Genomic DNA, 16,545 nt, shown 5'->3' with positions numbered 1-16,545 from the left:
TGGCTTTGAACGGCAGTGCTGTAATTTTGAGGGGTCCAGTATTCCCATCTGTGGAATGGGAGGGGACAGGGGATGCTGGTCGCTAAAGGTGCTGCCAGCCCTCCCAGGGGCTCCGACAACTTTGCTCTTCCTCTTTCTGGGCTATTTCTTCATACTTCCTGGAGCCAGAGTAGTGAACGGGGAGCAATGCAGGGGTGCCCCTCTAGTCTCCATGAAACGGGCCTGGCACATCAACGTGGAAAATATCTCAACCTACCCCCACCCCTAGGCAGCCTTGACTGGTCAGAACTGATAACCACCTCATTCATGCATCATTCACATGCACTCAGTGAGCACCTTCTGTATACCCGGGTGTGGGTCACAGGTGAGTTGGAGCACCATCAAGGAGTTCAGTCAAGTGAGACAGTTGCATGCCTGTGGTCAGGGCTGTGATGGGAGATGTGGTAGCAGAGTCGGGGGCACCCCCACCCCCAAAGCCCTCTTGGACCTGTGCTTTGATGCTTCAAGTTCCGCTTCCAGACAGTGTGCAGATTCCAGAGCAAGGACACCTGGGCCCTCTCCTACCTTCCCAGTAACCTGCTATGTGTGACTTTGACAAGTGCCTCTGCTTCACTGGGGCCTTGGTTTCCCCAACGAGGATGACTCCAAAGAGGGAGCATTTAGGGGCTCTGCTGGGCGTGTCTGTAGAAGTCCACAACTCATTCCTTTTGCTTAAGCTGGAGTCACAAACCTAACGCCCTGAAGGCCAGGCAGGTAACAACAGTGAGAAGTGGGGGGACCGAGGGCACTCGTGTGACTCCTCGGTTCCAGATAGCTGTTGCCATGGGGAAGACGGGCCCAGAGTTTCCACATCTTTCGATATTTCAAGAAACACTGGAGATATGTATTTATATGTGAGATCTCTAACCTAATGTGAAATACTCTGAAAAGGCTCTGTGGGTGGAAACACACCTGTGGTCTGTGCCCCTCCAGCTGGCGCCCGTGGTTTGACTTTAGGGCAATGACGCACACACCTTCAAGGGTGCTGAGCCCTGGGAGCCGCTCAGTCAAACACGACGTAGTGAGAACAAGTTAACCGGCTCTTGTCTCGGCAGTTCTGGGAGGAGAGAAAGATGGGAACCCTGGGGCTCCGTGGAGGGGGGCACCACAAAATGGGCAGGGGAGGCTGTAGCCAGGGGTGCCTCCATCCCACCAAAGGGACCTGGGGCCAACACTGGACCCTGTTTGACAGGCAGACAAGAGGCCAGCAGAGGGCAAGGCTGGGAGCCCGCTCAAGGGCCGACTGGTGACCTCATGGCGGATGCCCGGGGACCGGCCCACGCTGTTCAATCCGTTCCTGCTGTCTCTGGGGGTCCTCAGGTGGCAAAGGGTAGGCTGGCTCCAGTGGGGGCTGGAGGGGTGAGGGTGGACAGACATGGGGAGGGGAGGGAGGAGGGGGTTGTTAAGCAAAGGAGAGAGAGTGGGGGCTGAGGAGGAGGCAGCTGGGGCCCTCGCATGACAGGAGAGGTGGGAGGAGAGTTCTTAAACTCACCCTGGTCTCAGCAAGCGAGTGGATTTTCCACTTCCGGGGCAGGCTTGGGGGCTGCTTTCAGCTTTTGGAGTGAGGGGTGATGGAATAATCTACACAGCTGAAAGCTTCCAGTCAGCAACCTCCTCTCGCCAGCCCTGGGCCAAGGGGGAGCCAGGTATGGGGGAAGGGTAGAGCAGGCTTACAAGTGGCTCTGGGATTGCAAAGTGTGTCTCAGACCTGGGCCTGAGCCAGTTTCACAAACATCTGGCGTTACGTAACCCATCCCCTGCCCAGAGAGGTCTGGAAACACTCAAGCCTCTGGCTAGGTTTTCCATAAGGGCAGGGAGCTGAGACCCACTCCCTCCCACCCCCTTCACAGCAGGACAGAAGGGGCCTGGCCATCTCCAGCAGCCACAGGCTGGCTCATGGGGTCTCTTCTCTTGGTGAGAGGCTGACGCTCTTACTCACCGCTGTTGGCGCTGCGTCCAGCACTAGGCTGGGCACTTCAGAGACAGTGTGCCCATTTTACAGATGAAGGGACTGAGGCCCAGGGAGGTGAGCTGATTTGCCTGAGGTCGCACAGCTTGGGGTATAAAGGAGCTGATTTTCCTCATTCTCAGATGAGAGAAGGGTTGCAGCCAAATTCACTGAGCCTCGGTTGCCACATCTGTCTATTAGGAAAAAGTCTGTGGAGACTTAAGGCTGCAGAGAGGGCTCAGGGAGATCAGGATGCACGGAGGTTGCCGGGCTACTGTTAAAACACGAACTTTCCCATCCATTTCAGAATTTCCTTTTTTTTTTTTTTTTTTTTTTTTTTTAAATTAAGAGGGAGTCTAGCTTGATCGCCCAGGCTGGAGTGCAGTGGCGCCATCTCAACTCACTGCAACCTCTGCCTCCCAGGTTCAAGTGATTCTCCTGCCTCAGCCTCCAGAGCAGCTGGAATTATAGGTGCGTGCCACTGCACCCGGCTAATTTTTTGTATTTTTAGTACAGACGGGGTTTCACCATGTCGGCCAGGCCGGTCTTGAACTCCCGACCTCACGTAATCTGCCCACCTCAACCTCCCAAAGTGCTAGGATTATTGATGTGAGCCACCACGCCAGGTCTTTTTTTTTTTAAATTAAGATGGAGTCTGGTTCTATCTCCCAGACTGGAGTGCAGTGGCACCATCTCGGCTCACTGCAACCTCCACCTCCCGGGTTCAAGCGATTCTCCCATCTCAGCCTCCTGAGTATGTGGTATTACAGGTGTGCGCCACCACACCTGGCTAATTTTTGTATTTTTAGTAGAGACAGGGTTTCACCACGTTAGCCAGGCTAGTTTCTAACTCCTGACTTCAAGTGATCCGCCCACCCTGGCCTCCCAAAGTGCTGGGATTACAGGCATGAGGCACCCCACCGAGCCCAGAATTTCCTTTCGCTGCTCTTTGGGTGAGCAGGCAAGCACGGTTATCTGAGTAGTGTGTTGCCTCTAAGCCATGGGCAGGAATTACCTTGTCAAACTAACTAAAGGTCACCAACACTCAGCACATCTGGCAGGAGGGGGCAGGTAAGTCCTTGGTAGAGCGAAGGAGGAGCGAAGTGGGGAAAGCAGTCTGGGGTAACGATGCTGGTGATATTAACCAGCACTTATTGTGCGCCTACTACATGCCCAGCTCTGTGTTCACTGCGTGGCTCACCTAATTGCGTTTCATCCGCACTCCCAGGCACAGTTAGACTCGTACTGTCCATTTTACAGATGACGAAGTGACGCTCAGAGAGGGAGGGTCACTTGCTCCAGGTCACACAGGGAGCAAGGGGCAGAACAGAACTGAGATTCAAATCCTGCTCTGGCTGACCTCAGAGCCCAGTGCTTCTAACATGCCCCCTAAACCACTGCCTTCACATCCTGATCTCTCTGAGCCCTCCTGCGGCTCTGGGAGTCCCCATAGATTTTCGCCATTAGAAAGATGCGGCAACTGAGGCTTGGTGAGTTTGGCTACAGTGGTTCTCTCATGTGGGAGTGAGGGAAACGAGGAGCAAGGGATGGAACTGCCAGTGGGGCCTCCCAGTTACACAGAGCAGATTTACACTTCTCTTGGGCTGAAGCAGTGAAATTAGCCCAAGGCCGAGAGCCAGAAAGCCTGGCGTCGATTCTGGCTTGGCCCCTAACTTGTGTGCCCTGCTCTGAGCCTTACCTCATTATTCTCAGTAGAGTAACAGTTTGAGACCGGATAAACTCAAAGTTCGGTAGCTCTGGTCTTTGCCAGTTTAATAACTCACTCCTGGGTCCCTGAGGCTGTGCCGTCTCTGACCTGCCAGGATGAGTTGTGGTTCCTTCATCAGTGTATTCATTCATTCGACCCGTGCTTATGGAGGATGTACTGTGGGCCTAGGCCCTACGCTGGCTTCCAAGATGTAGACAAAAAACATTCCAGCCTTGGCCACTGGAGCACAATTAGGTGAGGACACTGACATGTAACTGATGAGAACAGTGTGGTCATCACTTTAGTGGGGAAATGTACGGATGTAGGGAGCACTGGGCCAGCAGTTCCTAAGTCTGCTGGGGACACTTTGGCTTCCTTTGGCCTGAGACTTGAAGGAAGAAATTTTCCAGGCCAACAAGCATTGGGAGGGGGAAGGAGGGAGGGGGAAGGGGAGAAATAAAGAGAGAGAGAATCAGTGTGTGTGTGTTGGGGTATAGAAGACAGGAAGAGAAGCGTTCCAGGCACAGCAGAGAACATTTGCAGTCAGGGGGCAGAAGGACCTGTCTTATTCTGGGAATTCCTAAATTCCTAGCAGTCTAGTGTTGTGTATCTTTTTTTTTTTTCTGAGATGGAGTCTCGCTCTGTCGCCTAGGCTGGAGAGCAGTGGCGTGATCTCCCCTCACTGCAACCTCCGCCTCCCAGGTTCCAGCGATTCTCCTGCCTCAGCCTCCGGAGTAGCTGGGATCACAGCCACATGCCACCACGCCCGGCTAATTTTTTGTATTTTTACTAGAGATGGGGTTTCACCATGTTGGCCAGACTAGTCGAACTCCTAACCTCAGGTGATCCACCCTCCTCGGCCTCCCAAAGTGCTGAGACTACAGGCATAAGCCACAGTGCCTGGCCTCCAGTGTTGTGTATCTCTTTGGTTATTTATTGTATTTTGCAAAATTGACCAAAGTATGTGTCTCTCCAGCCTGTCGAATGTGAATCTGGAAGGCCAGGATGACAGGCAGGAGTCAGGTTGTGATGGTTCCTGTCTGCCTAGAACAGGAATGTAGCACTGATCTGTCAGCAGTGGTGATGTGTGGAAGAACTTTGAGCAGGGAAGTGGTCTGGTCACTGTGTTGAGGGTACTGGGGGGAGTCACAGCGGCCAGAAAAGCCTGGAGGAGGCTGGTGCTGTTAGGTGCTCAGGGCACTGGGCCAGGACCCTGGTGGTAGGTGAGGTCTCCTGCATGTTCATTCATTCTCCCAAGGACTGACTGCCTGAGTGAGGTGCAAGGGTAGGGGAGGAAAACTCAGCCCGGGGTGCTAGAAGGCCAGTTTCTAGAGTTAGATGGACTTACCCTTGGCCTCATTCCTCATGGTAGAGAGACTCCTGGCAGCAAATGCTGGTAAAGAACTTCAGCTCCCTGGGCCTCCATTTCTTTATCTGCAAAATGGGAATAGTAATTATAAAAGCAATAACTTTTTTTTTTTTTTTTGAGACGGAGTCTCACTCTGTCTCCCAAGGTGGAGTGCAGTGGCACAATCTCTGCCCACTGCAACCTCTGCCTCCTGGGTTCAAGCGATTCTCCCGCCTCAGCCTCTCACATAGCTGCATTACAGGCACCTGACACCACGTCCGGCTAATTTTTGTATTTTTAGTAGAGATGGGGTTTCACCATGTTGGCCAGGCTGCTCTTGAACTCCTGATCTCAAGTGATCCACTCACCTTAGCCTCCCAAAGTGTTGGGATTACAGGTGTGAACCACCCCGCCTGGCAAGAGCAATAATTTTTGAACCCCAAATCGAGATGGCAGAATAACTGAAATGGCAATTATTCCAAGCTTCCCTGCCTAAGGATAGCTAATGAGGGATAAAGAGGTTGTCCTAGGTGCCTTACTTGAATTAACACTTAATCCTTCCAGCAACCTCATGAGGTAACAGCATTACCCCATTTTACAGAGTGAAATTGGGCACCGAGAGGTACCTGCTTAAGATAACACTAGGTTGTAATCACCGTGCCACACGAGCTTCCTAGTGCATTGAGCAACCAATTCCACCACGGTCCCTCCCTACCTGCAGGAAAAGAGCATCTAACAAACGGCCCAGGGTTCTGGGAACCTGAGCGACGGGTGCTCGCCCACACCTGAAAAACCCAAAACCAAAAAAGGCCCATTTGTGAGGAGTGGGTATTGGGAAAGACCCTGCCATCCAAGAACTCACTTTGTGTCCAGCTTACTCGCTAGGAATTCCGCCTCTTCCTGTGCGACCTCGGGCAAATCGGCTCACCCCTCTGAGCCTCCGTTTTCTCATTAGCAAAATGAGACCTCCCTCCCAAGTCTGTGGTGAGGACGAAAATCGACTCTTGGCGAGTGGGACCCGCTGAGTAGTTAGTACAGGGTGCTTTGCCCCGAGCCCCGCCAAATCTAGGCGCCGAGCTCTAGCGGACCCATCGCTCCGAGGCCGGGGTGGGAAGCGCAGTCTGGGCGAGGCGTGCCACGCCCGGCCGCCCGCATCCTCCGCCCCCGCGCCATGGCCGGACGGAGTCACCTGCACGCTGGGCCCTTCCTTCCTCCCAGAGCGCCCGCGGCCCGGGCCCGCCCGCCCTCCGGCCGCCACCGCCCTCCCCTCCCTGCGGCCCCATCCGCCCGCCCCGCGGTCCCGCCGCCCTAGCGCGACCGTCCCGTCGCGGCAGGTCCCGCCCCCGGCCCGGCCCGCGCTCCCATTGGCCCGCCGCGGCCCCCGCCGCTGTTTGTCTCGGCTTCCCCGCCACCCATTGGACCGCTCGGGTCCTCCCAGGAAGTTTGAAAAAAAAAAAAAAAAAGTTTTATGGGCGGATGGAAGGGGCCGGGACCGCGCCGGGGAAGGGAAGGGCCGGAGGCGCGGCGGCGGGCGGCCGAGAGGGGCGGCGGCGGCGGGGTCCCCGCGCCGCGGAGCCCGGCCCGAAAGCCGCGTCCACCTTCCTGCCTCCTGCTCCCGCCGCCCTGGGGCGCCGCCATGACGGTGAGTGCCCCCGTCAGCCGCCCGCGCCCCAGGCCGGGAGGAGGGCGACGACCCCAGGTAGAGCCCAGCCTTTCCCCTCCGGGGCAGCCCCCTCCTCATTTCCCGGAGGCTAGAGGAGGGCTGGGCCGGAAGATGGGGCCACCTCTGATGCGCCGGTCGGCCAGACCGGCCTCACCCTTCCCGTAGGCTCCTCCTCGCCTTCCCTCGCCCACTCAACCCCAGAAGCCCAGGCGACCCCGAGGGGACGGAACGACCCGTCCTGGGCGCCCCCTCCTCACAGTTGCGGCACCAGTAAAGGGTGGATTCGGGGCGACCCTTTCCCACCTCTCCTCCAGCCCCCTAGGCAAAGACCCGATACCCCAAGGCGGCCAGGGGCCCCAGGGAGGAGCGGAGGTGGGCCTGAGCTCGGGAGGGGCGCTCCTGGGCGCGGATGGGTCGCGCTGACCCGGGCCTTGGCAGGCCGGCCCACCGTGTGGCCGCTGGCCCGAGCTCGGGTGGGCTAGAAGGGTCCGGACCGCCCCACCCACAGCCCAGCAGCCAGTCCCGGGACCTCTGAAGCGGCAGGGTACCACGTCCTCCCGGGCTTGCACTTTGCAGCGGTCCTGGGCCTTGGGACAAGCCTGCTAGTCTGGGTAGGGGGCACGATGGCAGGGGTTTGCCTTTGTCATGGGGGTGAGCTGTACTCAAGCCCCATCAATTACCTGTGCCATAGTTAGCATATTGAGTCTCACAGCTGGGTTCACTGGACTCCCCACTTCACAGCCGGATAAACTGAGGCTTGGGGAGGGGCGCTGGTGAGTTGCCCGAGGTCACCCCAAGTATAAGGGAAGGAGTAGCTCCTTTCCCGGTCCTTCTGGCCCACTGACCGTGCTGTTCGGGAAGGGAGGGGTGGGGCTGCTTTTGGTTTCTGGCTAATGCTTCAGGGAGCCTCTGACAGCCCAGTGGCCCTCCTGGGGGAGGATGAGCAGGGTGTGTGTGCGCACGGGCGCCAGTAGTCCTCTTTCAGGGGAGTGGAGACCCTTTGGAGGAGTGGGCTGGGCTGCTGGGGGGCGTGGCACGCCTAGCCCCTGCCCTGTGAGTGTGATAGCCAGACCGCCTTGCCTGGACTTCCTCGCCCTCCTCCTGGACATCCTGCCACCTCCCTGCTGGCCCTTCCTGTCGTCAGCAGCCTCCCCTTCCCTGTCAGGAGCAGAAGGGATGTGGGGGGAGGAGCTGAGTCAGTGTCCTGGGGCCAGGAGGAGAGTGGTTGCTGTGCCCAAGTGCCCACCACCTGCCTGCCTGGCCCTTAGCCGTGTGCTTTCACGTTACCAGATCTGAGCCTTGAAGGTTGGTAGTAACATCTTCATCAAACAGATGAGGAAACCAAGGTGTGGTGAGGTGAAGTGTCATGCCCCAGGTAGCTTAGTGAGTCCCAGGCTGAGCCAGAATTTGTGTCCAGGTCCGTTCCAGCTTTCTTTCACAGTTGCCTGTCCTGGGGGCAGCACGTTCTGAGCAAGGGTAAGGCTGTCAGAAGCAGTGTGTGGGGTGCTTGGAGGACGGACAGCACGTCCCTGCTGGTGGCAGGAGCCTTCCCGAGGGAGGTGTCCTCCTGTGATTATAAGGTTTCGTCAGGTGGAGATGGACTAGCGAGGAGACAGCAGTGTGGACTGAAGCGGGTGGTTGTGTTTGAGAAGTAGCAAGAGCTTAGGATCGCCCTGGGCAGTCTCTGTCTCAGGTGGAAGACAGGGTGGGAGGAGGGCCTCACTGCTAGGGCTTGGTCAGGGGCAATAGGGAGCCATGAAAGGTTTTAGAGCAGAGAGGAGGCTATGATCACCATTAATAGTGTTCAGTGAGTTCATCCTGGCTGCCATGCAGACCTCAGCCTGCTCTCAGCTGGTGCTCCTCCTGTATCCGCCTCACACCCTCCTCCCCTGGCCCCGGTGCCCTGAGTCAGGGATTCATACAGGGCAAGTGGCACAGGTGTGTGACTGTGTGAGGCTCCAGGGCTTCAGGGAGTCGGGATCCTCTTCCACCCGTTTTGCCTTTGCCTGGGTGCAGCTTTACTCCTGGAGCAGCCTTCCCCCTCGCCTGCTGGGCATCAAATTAGATTTGGTCCCTTGTTTACTGTCTGTTTCCTGCAGTCCACCAGGGCAGGGGCCACAGCTCTTGGTCACAGCTAATTTCCTGGCCTAGAACAGTGCCTGATGCTTAAAAAAAAAAAAAAAAATTCTGCAGACACACCCTGAGCCCCATTTGTGCTGGGTCCTGGCAGGTAAACAGTGTGTGGCCCTGACTGAGTTGCATCTAGTCTAGCCTGTGAAGGATAAGCAAAGGGCCTCAAAATAGTCACGGATGCAACAGAGGCCTCCGAGAGGGGCCGTGGGAGGGCAGACTGGGGCCACTGGTGGTACGGTGAGTGGCATGGACTGTGAAGGGACCTCAGAGGTGGCCATTAAACTGAGTCTTAAGGTCTGAGTAGGGGCTTGCCTGGTCATCAGAGGAGGAGGAAGTCTAGTATTTCAGGCCAAGGACACGGCACGTGTGAGGGCCCGCAGTCCTGGTGTGTTGTGATCGGCAAGGACTATGCAGTGGTATAAACACAGGCCCCTCAGCAAGGGGAGGCTGGGCTGGAAGAGTGTGATGAGGCTTCCCTGCCGTCCTGAGGCAGCTGGACTTTGTTTTAAAGCCACTTGGAGACCAGGTGTGGTGGCTCATGTGTGCCTGTAATCCCAGCATTTTGGAAGGCTGAGGAGGGGGGATGGATCACTTGAGGTCAGGAGTTCAAGAGCAGCCTGGCCAGCATGGTGAAAACCCGTCTCTACTAAAAATACAGAAATTCGCTGGGCATGGTGGCGGGCGCTTGTAATCTCAGGTATTTGGGAGGCTGAGGCAGGAGAAATGCTTGAATCCAGGAGGTGGAGGTTTCAGTAAGCCGAGATGGTGCCATTGCACTCCAGTCTGGGCAGCAGAGACTCTGTCTCAAAATAAATAAATAAAGCCACCTGGAGCCGTCCCCGGAACTGTTAAGCAAGCCTGGGATACCAAGCCTTTTTGAGTGAGTCTCACCAGCCCGAGGGTGCATAGAGGGGCTGTGTCCCTGGCTAGGTAGGAGGTGGGGCCGTGAGAACCTGTCAGTGCTTCCGAAAGGCAGAAGGAGAAACTGAGCTTCTAGCAGGTGAAGAAGAGGTAGCTGGGACTGAAGAGCCCTGTACGAAGGGGCATCGTGTGAGATTTAGATGATCGGACCTTTTGAACCTGGGGACAGGTTTCCCTGCCAGTTTAAAAACACATTGGTTGGCGGGGCACATTGGCCCACACCTGTAATCCCAGCATTTTTGGAGGCCGAGGTGGGTGGATCACTTGAGCCCAGGAGTTTGAGACCAACCTGGGAAACATAGGGAGACCCCATCTCTACAAAAAACAAAACAAAACAAAAACAAAAACAAATAAATACAATTAGCTGAGTGTGGTGGAGTGCCTATGTCGTCCCAGCTACTTGGAAGCTGAGGTGGAAGGATCGCTTGAGTCGGGGAGGTTGAGTCAGCAGTGAGCTGTGATCACACCGCCACACTCCAGTCTGGGCAGCAGAGCAGGGCCCTGTCTCAACAAAACTCAAACTGGTGACCTTCTATCCCCAAGGTCACTGTGTCATGGCGTGCCTGACATGGTATGTGGTGTGTCTGTACTGGGCTCTGGAGGATCACCAGGCTTCTCCTTGTACAGACACGTTCAGTCCTGTCGGAAGCTGTGGGAGGGGAGGACTGCCTCATCATTTGCCACATCAGGCAGCCAGGACTCAGAGAGGGGGATGTGACTTAGGAAGGTCACAGCGACTCCACTTCCCAGGCAGCCCTAGAGGTTTCAGCCTGACAGCCTGTCATTCCTGCCCTGATCTCCCAGCCCTAGCCCAGGGACTTTCGCCTGGGGCTGCCCAGTGGTGCCAGCTCTGTGGGCCCAGGAAGCCTAGCTCCTCCGGGCTAGGTGGGGGTTGGGGAGATGGCCTAAAAAGCACAGAAATTTAGACCAGGGGGTAGATATTTCCTCAGCAAGTTTTTCCTGAGCCTTGCTGTGGTCAAGCCCCCTGCAAGGCACTGGGGCTACAGGAGGTCTGAGACTGAGGGGAAGTGGAGCCAGGTGTAGTCACCAATCTTCGTTCTTAGCTTAGGATCGCCCTGGGCAGCCTCTGTCTCAGGTGGAAGATGGGGTGGGCAGAATACAGAGCAGCGGGACAAATGCAGCCCCAGGGGTTCTCGGCTCTGAGCAGAGCCTCTGTCTCTCCCTTACACAGGTATGCAGGGTGGAGCTGGGATGCCAACCTACTGGGTCCGCCGACTGTAGCTGTGGGGGGTTCTGGATCCTCAGCTGCCCCAAGCCCCCCTTGGTCCACTTCCTGTACCTGAGAAGGGGCTCCATGGGAGGAGGGTGGGTCAGGAGAGGTGGCCAGGCAAGGTGGCTCTGGTTTCCAGCTGCCACTGTCACCGCCCACCCCACTGAGCCATGCCACCCTCTCTCTGCACGCAACCAGACACCTTGGCCTGGTGAGGCCTCGATGTAGGGGCTGATAGGTAGGCTCAGAGCCATGGCAACAGGTGGCCACCTCCTCCCTGCTGGTGTCAGGAGCGGAGACTGCAGAGGGACCGGGACTTAGGTGAGAGAGGTCTCCCCAGCAGGAAGGCAGGGTCTGGTGGTTGGCATCCACTAGATGAGCATGGTCAGAAAAATGCCGGGATGAGCAACTTCTTTATCTAGGCCTGGGTTGGGGTGCCTGCCACAGGTCCCCATGGGACATGCTGCAGCTGGCAGCCCCCAGACCCCGGGGCTGTGCCCCTCTGGGCAACACCCGGAAGGTAGGCTTGCCAGGACTGACCTTTCCCAAAGAGATCTAGGTGGGGACCAGAGGGTTTCTGACCCCAGCCTGCGACTGGCTTCACCTCCCATAGTCTCCTGGAGCCAAGGAAAGGGCAGGACTGGCGGGCCCATGGAAGGGTCTGTGGGGCATCTGGTCCTCGTCAGAGGGAGGAACTGGACAGTTCGCACAGTGCTGCTGGTCTGGACTGCCCTCTGAGCTCTCAGGGGGTCTCTATACAGGCAGAGTCCTCCCAGCCCCTCTCTCCCACTCTTGGGTGAAGGGTCGGCTGGAGAGAGGCCCCTGGGACATCTGGGTGTGTGTGCCAGCCACCCAGCCCAACTTCTCGGCTCTCCGAGTGCCACTATCAGGAAAGGGGCCAGGGCTGCCTCAGTGGCTGGGAGGCCTGCTTGGACTTGGGGGTTACCTAGGCCCTTAGCCCTCTTGGCTGGCTTCCCAGGAGCTTGGTCCCACAGGACTTGGGGATAGGGTGGGTGCAGCACACCCCCCTCAGCAGTCCCTGTTGGCTTCCTGCTGTGCCCAACTCACCTCCCTCCTCATCTCCCCACAGCCCGATCTGCTCAACTTCAAGAAGGGATGGATGTCGATCTTGGATGAGCCTGGAGAGGTAGGAGGACCGAGGCGGGAGGGGAGGAGACTGGCTTGTGCCGCTGCTGGTCCCCTGAGCAGCCCAGGAGTAGGGGTGGGGCTGGGAGGGGCAGAGGCTGCCCATCAGGCTTCTGCCTCCTGGAGCAGTCTGCAGTGTGTAAAAGGGATCACAGCAAGGGGCCGTCTAGCCCCTCACACCCAGTGTCCCATCCCTTGATTTCATCAAGGGTCTCTTGGCCCTCCCACCTCAGTAGGAGCCTGGCTGGGAGTCGAGGGTCTTGAGTGGAAGGTCTCATAGAAGCCGTCTGGCCCGAGACACAGATTCACAAAGCCTGGCCTGAGGAGGTGGGGCTCGGCGCAAGTGCTGGGGTTTCACCCACCTGGAACCACACTGGTTGAGTCAAAGCCTCCTCTAGGCCTCAGTGGCCACATCTGTGACATGGGCATAATGAATAATGGCGATTCTTTCCTGAATGGATAACAAGGTCACAGAGATCAAGCACGTACAGGTGCCACACAGCTCCTGGCACTTACTGTGGGCTCAGCTAAAGACCCTTCCCTTCCTCTGGCATATGTGTCCTTGGAACCAGCAGGGACAGTGGCCGTTTCCCCAGCTCTGTTCTTTTGGCTGCCAGGCTGGCTCCCTGCCCACATTGCCTGGGCGGGAGCGTCTCCCCACCCCTGCCCTGCATGCGCCTGCCGCTCCGGTCTGCGTGCAGCCTGCATACCGGAGAGGGCTCCGAGCCAGAGGGGATTTCATTGTGTTTCCGGCCCACATGTTTTATTCCCTCCAGCCCACAGCCTTCCCTACCCGCTGCCTGCCCGCCGTCCCTGGCGGCTGCTCTCTAGGCTCACACAAAGCCCGGCACCCCGCCAATGACCCCTTCCTGGCCTCCCCACCCAGGGTCCCCGGAGGGCAGAGGGATTACAGGCCCCACCCAGAGCTGGCCATTACTCATCCTCTATCACAGGGTTCTGGAATGTCCGAACTGGAAGGGCCCTGGGAGTTCAGCCAGCCCAACCCCTTGGTGCACAGACAGGAGACGGGCCCACGAGGGTGTTGGTCTCTTCCAGGCCTAGGAGCACCTGGGACAGACCCAGGCTCAGAACTCAGTGCACCTGAGGTCCATGGAGCTCCACCCAGCTTCCATCTCAGACAGTCATAGGCTAGGCCTGGAAGAGCTAAAGAAACCACTTGGCATAGAACCCCTGTCCTACTTTACAGAGAGACAATTGAGGTCTGCAGCAGCAACTCTGTTTACTTAGTGAGAGCAAAATGCTTCTAAGAGGCCTGGCCTCCCAGAACAAACCCAACAACCTGATGTCCATCCCTATGCCAACGGCATGACAGCCATACACACAAGAGAGGGTTAGGCACTGCTCACCTCACCAGAAGGTGTAGGGACTTCTTTTTTTTTTAATTTTTATTTTTTTGAGGCAGAGTTTCACTCTTGTTGCCCAGGCTGGAGTGCAATGGCGCAATCTCGTCTCACTGCGACCTCCACCTCCCAGGTTCAAGCGATTATCCTGCCTCAGCCTCCCGAGTAGCTGGGATTACAGGCGTGTGCCACCACGCCCATCTAATTTTTTTTGTATTTTTAGTAGAGACAGGGTTTCTCCATGTTGGTCAGGCTGGTCTCAAATTCCCGACCTCAGATGATCCACCCTCCTCAGCCTCCCAAAGTGCTGGGATTGTAGGCGCGGGCCACCACGCCCGGCTGCGGGGACTTCTTAGTAGCCCTACTTTACAGTTCAGAAGACTGAAGCTCAGAAAAGTGGAGACGCTTGCCTAAAGGCACACAGCGAAAAAGGGAACTCTTGGGTACAAAACTCTTTTTCTCAGGGAGGCAATGTGGAAAGAAGCAGAAGGTATCATCCTTGCATGCCCCTTGAAAACTTACCATCTTCTTGAGGAGAGAAACTAAGTACTTGAAACAACCAACAGCACAGACAGGGCTTGGTGATGTGAGGGAACTCCGGGAGGGCTGGGGACCGGGTGACATGCACTGACCTGGCAGTGGGCGGGCCGCAACTGGCATTCCAGTGGAGTGACCAGAAGCCTAGAGGTGGGCTGAGCTTGGCATAATATCGGGCTGTTCTGGCGCCCCCATCCCTTTCCTACGTGTCCTGCCAATCTAACCCCAGCTGGAGCAGAGACAGGCACTGCAGGAAGGCACCCAATCACAAATCCTAAACATACAGGTTAGTGCACTCTCACCCGCTGCGGATGTGGGTAGCCAGCCTACAGATCAAGAAGCAGACCATGCGGCCGGGCGTGGTGGCTCACGCCTGTAATCCCAACACTTTGGGAGGCCAAGGCAGGTGCATCACCTGAGGCCAGGAGTTCGAGACCAGCCTGGCTGACATGGTGAAACCCTATCTCTACTAAAAATACAAAAAGCCGGGCATGATGGCAGGCACCTGTAATCCTAGCTACTCGGGAGGCTGAGACAGGAGAATCACTTGAACCCAGGAGGTGGAGGTTATAGTGAGTGGAGTTTGCACCATTGCACTCCAGCCTGGGCAACAAGAGCAAAACTCCTCTGTCTCAAAAAAAAAAAAAAAAAAAGCAGATCGTGCCTGGCACTCACTCCTACCCTGGGGCTCCGTCCAGTCCTACTTCCCGGGGGACCTTTGTCCCTGACCATGGTGGTGATCTGGGGGAATATGGAAAAAGATGTGACATCCTGGCCCCACTGAGTCCCTGACTTGCTTACACAGATCATCACCCCTCCCTGTCTGCACTGGGTCCAGGGTGCCTGAGGAGCCTTGGCGATCTTAAAAGGGGCTCCAGGAAGGACCAGGGGGGTGTGGTTACGGAGGGGAAGCCAACCCATTTCACAGATGCTACCCCTGAGGCTCAGAGAGGACATGGAGGGGCCAGGTCTCAAATCGGCATTTTCTGCCTCCCCACTCTTCCTGTGTGCAGAATAGTGAGTTTGGCAGCCACGCAGGACACCTGTACAATCGCACACACTGGCTCTTTCATTCCATCCTCCTTACAGCCTCCCTCCCCTTCGCTCACCACCACCTCTACTTCACAGTGGAAGAAACATTGGTTTGTGCTGACAGATTCAAGTCTCAAATATTACAGAGACTCCACTGCTGAGGAGGTGAGGCCATGGGTGTACTGATGAACCCCGAGAAGGGCCTGGGGTGGCCTGGCTGGGGTCACTGGGGTGGGTCACACCAGGGCCCACACGGACCATAGTGGGCCCTCATGCTCCAGGCAGACGAGCTGGATGGTGAGATCGACCTGCGTTCTTGCACGGATGTCACCGAGTACGCGGTGCAGCGCAACTATGGCTTCCAGATCCACGTGAGGCTGCGTGCGGCTTGGGGCTGGTGGTGGGCAGCGTGGCTGGAGGCCCCTGAGGGAGGTTTTGGTATTGAACATGGCTCACCATGGAGACTGGATCCCTGTCACTCATTTACCCAGAGGCTCTGTCCTCAGAGCCAAACAGAGCTGTGATGCCAACACTTAGCGTATCTAGGGGAGACGCTGGAGCCGGCAGGGCTCTTCCCAGGCCAATGGAAGGGAGGTTTTGTACCCCCTGCCCACCCCAGACTCAAGACCTTAGATGCCCCTTTGGAAGGAAGGGCCGCCCTCCCCGGGGTCCATAGTGAGGAGGGAGTCATGCGGCTGGCCATGTGGCAACCTACCTGTGCGGTGGCCTTACAGACCAAGGATGCTGTCTATACCTTGTCGGCCATGACCTCAGGCATCCGGCGGAACTGGATCGAGGCTCTGAGAAAGACCGTGCGTCCAACTTCAGCCCCAGATGTCACCAAGTACGTATAAGCTGGACTGGGGCCTTGGGGGGAGGCACTTTCCGTTGCGTCCCTGAGTGGGTTTCTAGGCACTCACCTGAGGACTGCACATTCTGGGCCCTCGTTTCTCTGTCAACAACATGGGAAGAGAGCGGTGAGCTCTCTTCATCCAGAAGTATGCTGAGGGTTTGAGGTTTGATCTGCCTCCTCAAATGTGATGGGGCCTCTTCTGTTTGGTGGAGATGCCTGTGAGTCAAAAGCCCCTGCCAGGTGGCTGTTCTGTCTCTGTGCCGTGGGGGCCGTGTCTAAGCCTGTGTTGGGAAGGGGTGGTTAGGTAGTTCGGCCTTGGAGCCCACGCCTCCTGGGATGAGGAGCTCACTCCCTCTGGAGGCTGCCACAGGCACTGGGGCAGGAGGGCTGAGTTACCCAGTGGCAGAGTCCCCCACTGTATACACCTCAGATGCCCATGGGGTGCTGAGACTTGGAGCTGCTGGGCAGTGGGAACAGAGTATGGTATTAAAGGGGGCTGGGCTGGGTGTGGTGGCTCACACCTGTAATCCCAGCGCTTTGAGAGGCTGAGACGGGAGGATCACTTGAACTCAGGAGTTCAAGACCAGCCTGGGCAATATAGTGAGACCTCGTCGCTACAAAAAAT

General features: G+C 56.9%; 1 protein-coding gene and 1 pseudogene across 5 annotated transcripts in view; one reads left to right on the top strand and one right to left on the bottom strand.

The window, feature by feature from the left end:
* The window catches only part of LOC110740573, a 43,863-nt pseudogene extending 37,578 nt beyond the window's left edge, over positions 1-6,285 (bottom strand). The window contains exons 1-2 of the transcript XR_004178895.1: positions 5,906-6,285; positions 5,044-5,129 (exon numbers count right to left, since the gene is read on the bottom strand). The product of XR_004178895.1 is annotated as an uncharacterized LOC110740573 (transcript). The remainder of the gene's footprint in view (positions 1-5,043; positions 5,130-5,905) is intronic.
* A 222-nt stretch (positions 6,286-6,507) lies between these two features.
* The window catches only part of LOC101024360 (TRIO and F-actin-binding protein), a 39,155-nt gene continuing 29,117 nt past the window's right edge, over positions 6,508-16,545 (top strand). For 2 of the 4 annotated variants that reach the window (XM_021921538.2, XM_021921537.1), the window contains exons 1-5: positions 6,512-6,685; positions 12,082-12,138; positions 15,125-15,232; positions 15,349-15,438; positions 15,802-15,911. In XM_021921538.2, the coding sequence (XP_021777230.1) occupies positions 6,512-6,685; positions 12,082-12,138; positions 15,125-15,232; positions 15,349-15,438; positions 15,802-15,911 (539 nt within the window). Of the gene's footprint in view, positions 6,743-12,081; positions 12,139-15,124; positions 15,233-15,348; positions 15,439-15,801; positions 15,912-16,545 lie in introns of all 4 variants that reach the window. The other 2 variants (XM_021921539.2, XM_031656318.1) reach the window with 2 other exon arrangements.

The sequence above is a fragment of the Papio anubis genome, chromosome 16 (assembly GCF_008728515.1).
Source record: "Papio anubis isolate 15944 chromosome 16, Panubis1.0, whole genome shotgun sequence".
Classification (NCBI taxonomy): Eukaryota; Metazoa; Chordata; class Mammalia; order Primates; family Cercopithecidae; genus Papio; species Papio anubis.
Note: the sequence above shows the minus strand (reverse complement) of the source record. Positions and strands in the feature narration are given on the sequence as shown.